Raw genomic sequence first — 7,474 nt, 5'->3', positions numbered from 1 at the left:
CTTTATCCCACTATGTTGGACAGCTGTAAAATCGTGTAGACAGGTTGTCATACAACAATCAAAAGAGCTTCAGTGAATGGGACTGTAAACGCTAAACATTGGACATACAATTCTCCCAACAACTGAGAGATGATGCAGCGGCCCAGCCAATGCTCTAGCCACATGCTCCGGCGAGGAGGAGCTTCCAGCTCAAGTGGGATGCCAATCAAAGGCATAAACTTCAAATTGTATCTGAGAGATCAGGCTGAGACCTGAGGGCAGGCACATCAGTTGGAGCTCAATTGTTGATGTGATCACATCCGACGGTGTTGCAGCGAAAGAGAAAAGCTGAGATTTGAAAGAATAGCAGAAGAACTCATTGTGACCTTATTTGCTGCCGGTTCTTTTCCTGGTCACTTTCTCTTTGACTTCTTTACTCTTCGGGTCTCGTGTTCCGACGTGTTTTGGCATACGGACTCGGCGGAGAGGATGTCTTTCCCCCAGTTGGGCTACCCTCAGTATTTAAGTGCCTCCCAAGCGGTGTACGGCGTGGATCGGCCGGGGGTCCTGACTCCGTCGTCCCGGGGAGGGAGCGCTGAGATAGCGGGTAACCAGTCGGCTGCTGCCGCTGCAGTCACCTCGGTGTTGGGCATGTACGCAAACCCTTACACTGCACACAACTACAGCGCATTCCTGCCTTACAGCAGCGCGGACTTGGCTCTTTTCTCTCAAATGGTAAGGGCTATTTCTATACTTCTGGTGTTGTATTGTAGTGGTCTGTATTGTTGCTTTACGTCAAAGTGTTTCACTTATTTTACCGGGAAAAGGCAGGTGAAAAGACGGCTGAGTACTATTCAGTCTGCGGTTGCTTTGCAACTTGCATATACTCTCGTTCTCCGGAAGTTTGTTGATAAGAAATAACAATCTATAACTTTTATCTGCACGTCTTAATTATTGGACTCAGATTCATTATTCTTAACCTACTTCGGAAGTGTATTAGTGATTTGAAGTGGGAGTTTGTTTCAGCTGCTTTCAAAGAAATGTTGTTCGATTATAAATGAGCCGACAAAAAAAACATTTCGTTTGAGGGAGAAGTTATTTAGTATAAAAGAGAGTTTAGTCTAGATAATGGTGCTTGTGACACAAATGATATAGTTTAGTTGAATTTAATTATTATAGCATTGGTTCTCGGCTTCAGAAATATCCCTAAAGACTGCTATTCGTTCTGGTGAATAGAAACAACAAAAAGGCCTTTGCTTGAAGTTGGCAGCTCCACAAATCATTCAACTGTTCGGATAAAACAGCAGCTATATAAACCAAACCTTTACGGCCAAACTTATTCCAGGCCCACAATAACCTAAACATTATATTATCATTTAGCCTCGCAACATAGTTCTACTTTTTAAAATTGATTTTGAGGGAAATGATTTGAGGATAAGACGTACGTATTTATGAAATATTGTGGGGGTTTTTTAAGTTTATAACCTGACATGTAAAAATGATAATTTGCAGATACTTTACAATATAAGGCAGTTCATCACTATAGAACACGGTTACAAGAATGCAGCGTGAATAAGGCTTTCTCTGGTAGACAATACAACCTTTCTCATCAAATAAATCATTTAAATCCATGATGACATTGACATTTTATACTGTCCTACAAAAATACACTTCATTTAATAATTCCAATAGTTACTTCCATCTGCTTTTGATACAGAAATAGTATTGCTTAAATAACAAGAGAAACAGACAAGGCCGCAGCGGCAACTGATACCGTTTCGGTCAAATGCATTAAAAATAATTCTACTCAACTCAGTAATTAAAACGCGAAAACATATCATGAATATATATATATATATATATATATATATATATATATATATATATATATATATGTGTGTGTATAGTCATACTCTTAAATATATAGGCTTAAATATAATACATAGGTTATGAGTATTATAGTTTTCTGAACTTTTGGACGCTATTTCAAGGACATTGTCTACAGTTATCCCAAACTGTAATTAACGTAAACGAGTGGCATAAATGAGTTTCAGGGATATCCAAGCGATTAGGCCCATTATGAAATGCTCTTCGTGTCGAAATGTACGCGCGGTATTAGGCATTTATAGACATTGACGTGTTTCTAAGCAACATATTAACCAATCCCGTGGCGTTGTTCATCCTTCCAGGGCTCCCAGTACGAGCTGAAGGACAGTCCTGGCGTCCATCCAGGCAGCTTCACGGCCCACACCTCGCCAGCTTTCTACCCATACGGTCAGTTCCAGTACGGGGACCCGGCCAGGCCCAAGAACGCCACCCGGGAGAGTACCAGCACGCTGAAGGCCTGGCTCAATGAGCACAGGAAGAACCCTTACCCCACTAAGGGAGAGAAGATCATGTTGGCCATCATTACTAAGATGACCCTGACGCAGGTGTCCACCTGGTTCGCCAACGCCAGGAGGAGGTTGAAGAAGGAAAACAAGGTGACTTGGGGGGCCAGGAGTAAAGACGACGAGGATGGAAACATCTTCGGCTCCGACAATGAGGGAGATGCGGAGAAGAACGACGACGAAGAGGAGATCGATCTAGAAAGCATCGATATAGACAAGATAGACGATAACGATGGAGATCAGAGCAATGAGGATGAGGATGATAAACCGGACGGTAGACACCGAGAACTGGACAGTCTGGAGAAACGGCGAGCCTTCGCTCTGCAACACGACGCCTTCGACAAATCTAAAAACTCAATTTCCTCCGGGAAGGAAGAACTTTCTGATAGAAACAGCAACACCATAGTTGTGTCTCCGGACAGACAGGGAAGTTTTCAGCTCCCAGTGAACACTAAGCCTAAGATCTGGTCGTTAGCTGAGACGGCTACTAGTCCTGATAGTTCTGTCAAGTCCAACTCTCCCTCCGGTCTTACCGGTCACACCCCGTCTCAGATGCAGCACCCGGCCTTCCTGCCTTCTCACGGACTATATACCTGTCAGATAGGCAAGTTTCATAACTGGACCAACGGAGCTTTCCTGGGGCAGAACTCTCTGCTCAACGTCCGGTCGTTTCTAGGTGTTAATCAGCACCAGCATCATAACGTTCACTTACAGACCCAACAGCAACAGCAGCAGCACCAGGCCTCGGTGTTGGTGTCGACTGGAGCCTCGCCACAACTCAGCCCCAAGCACATAGGTACGCACCAGTCAGAATCCTATGCGCAATGCTTTATTTACGATTATATTTGGTAAGCAACAACAAAATAAATAAAAAAAAATATCATAGAAATTACAGTTAGCCTATCAATTGTATTTTGTCCCCACCAAAAAAAGTGCTTTTAAAACGACTAAAGTTTCCACACACACACACACACACACACACACACACACACACACACACACACACACACACACACACACACACACACACACACACACACACACACACACACACACACACACACACACACTAGTATTTGTTATAATAATTATCATAATAATAATAATAATAATAATAATAATAATAATAATGATATAGAAGCATTACGTTATTACTCAGGTATTTAATTAAAATATATAATTCGTTTATTTTGTAATGAGTTTTAATCCTTTTATTTCAGACCGTGAAAACGTTGTAAGAAGTGCCTCTCCTCCAACGCAACCTCTGAAGTCCTCATTCAGACCTCTTCACGATGGGTAAGAGGCTCTTTGATTGATTGGCTAAATGCAGTCGGACTAAAGCATTGCAGTAAGACTGATATTCCTAATAATTGTAATATCAAATGGTTTCCTAATATAAAAAAAATGGTGTCATTCTGTGGTGTGTTGTGGTTAGGCTCTTAGAAGGTATAGGGACTGGTTTCTTGGTGGACAGATGTGAGAGATTGGTCTGTCTTCTAAAATAAATAATTTAAAAAAAAGAGTTGTTCTTCTCCGGGTGACACGGGGTTTTTGGCCCCAGCCCCCTCTTCCCCCTCCTCCCCTAATTCCCTCCCTCTGGAGGCTGACTACTTATCAAGTCCCCCGTAAAACGGGACCTGTCTGGGGCTCGGCTTCCCTAAAGACCCCGGGGAGCAGCTTGGCCCTGGGGAGCTTTCTAGTGGAAGACTTTACCCCGTCTAGAGTGCTAACATTTACACAGACCCTCTTTTCTTCCCACTATTAGCACTAGGCCGCTGCTGGCAGTGCTATCCTCATATGACGGGCCTGTTTGTGTGTGTGTGTGTGTAGTTTGGCATGTTTTATACACACGTGGAATCATTCGTGTCATAAATGATATGCTTTAAATACAAGTTCCTGATATAGGTTAAAAAAAAATTAAAAAGCGTCGATAGAATTCACATGAAAACTTGAAGAGATATAGAATCCTAGATCACATCTTCTGTATGTTGACCCAGTGGCAAATCTACTTGAAAATAATATTCTATTCTATAGAAAAACCAGTTTTGTCTTTCCATTGTTATCTTCATCCTCCTGTCTGTTCTTTCATCCCCCAGGACTCAGCAAGACGCGCCGCAGCTGGCCCTTTCCTCGGCTTGATCAAGACATTCAGCCCTGCAACAAACAACAACAACAACAACACTTTACGAACTCAGAAAAGGACAATGAGAAATAACTTAATTCACCGTAGCGTTCAGAACAAATGGTTCATTTGATATAAACTCCTGTGGCAGGATTTCGTCTATTGTTGTAAATAATGGCGCCGGTTATTTACCCGCTCCTTACCCTGGGACGTTTGGTTGTCTTTTCCTTTTGTCTTAATTCCGTTGGACTCTTCTGTTCTGTACATACAGTCATTTACATGTGTAAATAGCGCGTTGACGACATTTGTCCAGATCGTATATTTTGTCTAATAAACTAAATGAAATTATAGAGAAATCAAAGAATATAGATCTTTTTTTTGTTTTCGTTGGTATTTTCTAGATCAAACAGCTCTAACACAGTGAAATATTTAGAGAAAAGGGGACTCTGTCGCACAATATTATTAAACAATACCAGAATTTAATTTGGTTAAAACCTACACGATTATTATCAGTATTGTTATTATTACGATTATTATAATAATAATAATTATTGTTATTATTATTGTTGTTGTTATTATTATTATTATTATTATTACAACACATCAGTCAGGGTAAATGGCTCGTCATAACTAACGCTAAGATGGTCCATTCCATTATAATCATTAGCAGCTAGGAGGAAACCGCCTTCACCTCGTCCCCCTGTTAGAGAGAGGGGCAGAGCGGCTAAAGCAGCGGATAATACAGAACCTCCTTTATCTAATGTTATTCCACTTTCTCCAGTTAAATGGGGAGGGAGCGGCGACGCATTGAGGTGCTAATAACCGGGCCAGATGGTTACTGGTGCCGGGGAAACGGACAGAAGCAGCTGGGAGCATCATTAAGTAATAATGTGGGAACGCCCTGCCCAAACCAAAATCAAATGGTTAAAATCTAATCTGTCAGAAAGAGAAGTCGATTCGGTAATGTATTATTAATAGTGAGAGGTTAGCTGGTCCGGTGACGTTGTTAGCAGGGTTACTAACTGTGTTTTTTTTTTGGGGGGGGGGTCCGGACAGATACATGTGATCGGAAACAGTTACAGGGATGGACTGAAGTAAGATACTTCTATTGAATCAGTTTAATAATAAGGTGATGAGGAACAATTGCAAGGATTATGGCGATGTGATTTGAAGTGTAACATTGTTTTGGTTATTGGAATGAACGGTGGTAATGTTGGATTCACAACGATCAGACTTCAATACAGAAAGATATCTCAGGCCTACATTAAAGACGATAATATTAACAGGTTTCATTCAAATTAAAACAACTGTAAACAACTATAAACAAATAATAGCCTCCTTAAACTGTTTTATTTTTATTTATAACAATTACATTTCATGTTACATATTTAGTGGATATAACGCAATGTCAACATACCTATTGAAAATGGTTAAATATAATATTTTTATTGTAGTATTTTCAATAGACGAATATATTTAGTATTCGCTATTTTGAAGGTATGGCAGGCTGAACGTGTTGGCTGGCTCGGTGCCTGTCTATTGTTGTATCACAGCGACCTCTATAGGCTTCAGTACATTTACAGATAAATAATACAGCCCTAGTCGAAATTTGCTGTGATGAATTATGTGCATATATGCACGAATTGATTGTGAGACTGCGTTGCGTCGAAAGATTTTCACTTTAACTCTAGAAACACTTGACAACTTGGAACTTTTTACAACTTGGAATAAAGCAACCAAATTTAGCCTAGAATATGTGTCAAAAGATGATATGTTATCAAATTGTTATTTCCTCCCGAATGGCGCAGTGGGTTATAAAGCACTGTATCTCAGTGCTTGTGGCATACACTACAGACACATTGGTTCGATTCCAGGCTGTATCACAACCGGCCGTGATTGGTAGTCCCATAGTGCGGGCGCACAATTGGCCCAGCGTCTTCCGGGTTCGGGTTTTCCCGGGCTAGGTCGTCACTGTAAATAAGAATTTGTTCTTAAAACCGACTTTCCTAGTTAAATAAAGGTTAAATAAAATAAACTATCTCACAGTCAGACTGAACACAAACACTGTGTGTGTGTGTGTGTGTGTGTGTGTGTGTGTGTGTGTGTGTGTGTGGTCAGATAAAGTTTAGAATATAATTACTTTTAGAAGATTGGAAACAGATGTTCTATATACACTATAAACCATAACAGTGTTCCCTGCGCCGTTGCTTATGAGGGTCAAACAATTTAAATTCAGTGTTAACAAAGGCAATTTAAAATAGTTGTTTTCTAATCATTTTACAAAGTCTAAAGATTGGTGTTGTCCTATATTAGTACATTTGAGAGATTATTTCGCAATGAAAACGTATTTGAGTATTTTTTTATTTATTTTTTTAATCCAGAGAGCAAGGCAGAGTAATGGAGGTCTAACAGAATTGAATGAATCAAATGGAGATCAGTGCGCACTCCAGCAGTCTCCACCGGGTTAATTCCGGGGTCAAAGTGGCTTTATTTTTCAGTAAACGTTGACTTCTCTCAAGGAGAGAAACATTTATGCGCATAAATTTGTGACATTTTGATGGCAGTTCGCTAAACAGTTACGCCGTTAAAAGCCTGTTAGAAAATTAACCAGGTCAGAGGGTGGTAAAAGGGCAGGACAGGGTCAGATGTGTTTGTTGTGCCTTCTGTCAAAAAAAACACACAATTAATTATATTATCAACAACTTTATGCATCTATACACAGAGCTCAACCGTCTCTCAGATCTCCATCGGGAGGTTAATTCATGTATGGATTTAGAGACGCTGGGGACTTCTGGAACATCGCTATGAAGTTTCAATCGCCCTTGTAAATTACTATTAAGGACAAAAAAAAGGAAAATCAACCCAGTCATGGAACAACATGAAACGCAGAAAATATAAAGTGCTTATAATATAATGAAATAGATAATGTCTGAATAAACAACATGGCTCAGTGTTTAAATGCGCTGATATAATTCAGATGGAC

At 40.4% G+C, this 7,474-nt stretch overlaps 1 protein-coding gene across 1 annotated transcript; it reads left to right on the top strand.

Moving 5' to 3' along the window:
• Positions 1-251: 251 nt before the first annotated feature.
• Positions 252-4,844, top strand: irx1a (iroquois homeobox 1a). The gene is made up of 4 exons (XM_014185368.3): positions 252-714; positions 2,169-3,165; positions 3,590-3,665; positions 4,466-4,844. Exons 1-4 carry the CDS (start codon positions 469-471, stop codon positions 4,506-4,508), a joined length of 1,362 nt encoding a protein of 453 aa, XP_014040843.1. The 5' UTR covers positions 252-468; the 3' UTR covers positions 4,509-4,844.
• Positions 4,845-7,474: the final 2,630 nt, after the last annotated feature.

The sequence above is a fragment of the Salmo salar genome, unplaced genomic scaffold (assembly GCF_965601325.2).
Source record: "Salmo salar unplaced genomic scaffold, fSalSal1 ptg000593l, whole genome shotgun sequence".
In the NCBI taxonomy this organism is placed as follows: domain Eukaryota; kingdom Metazoa; phylum Chordata; class Actinopteri; order Salmoniformes; family Salmonidae; genus Salmo; species Salmo salar.
This window is presented reverse-complemented; position numbering and strand designations above follow the sequence as displayed.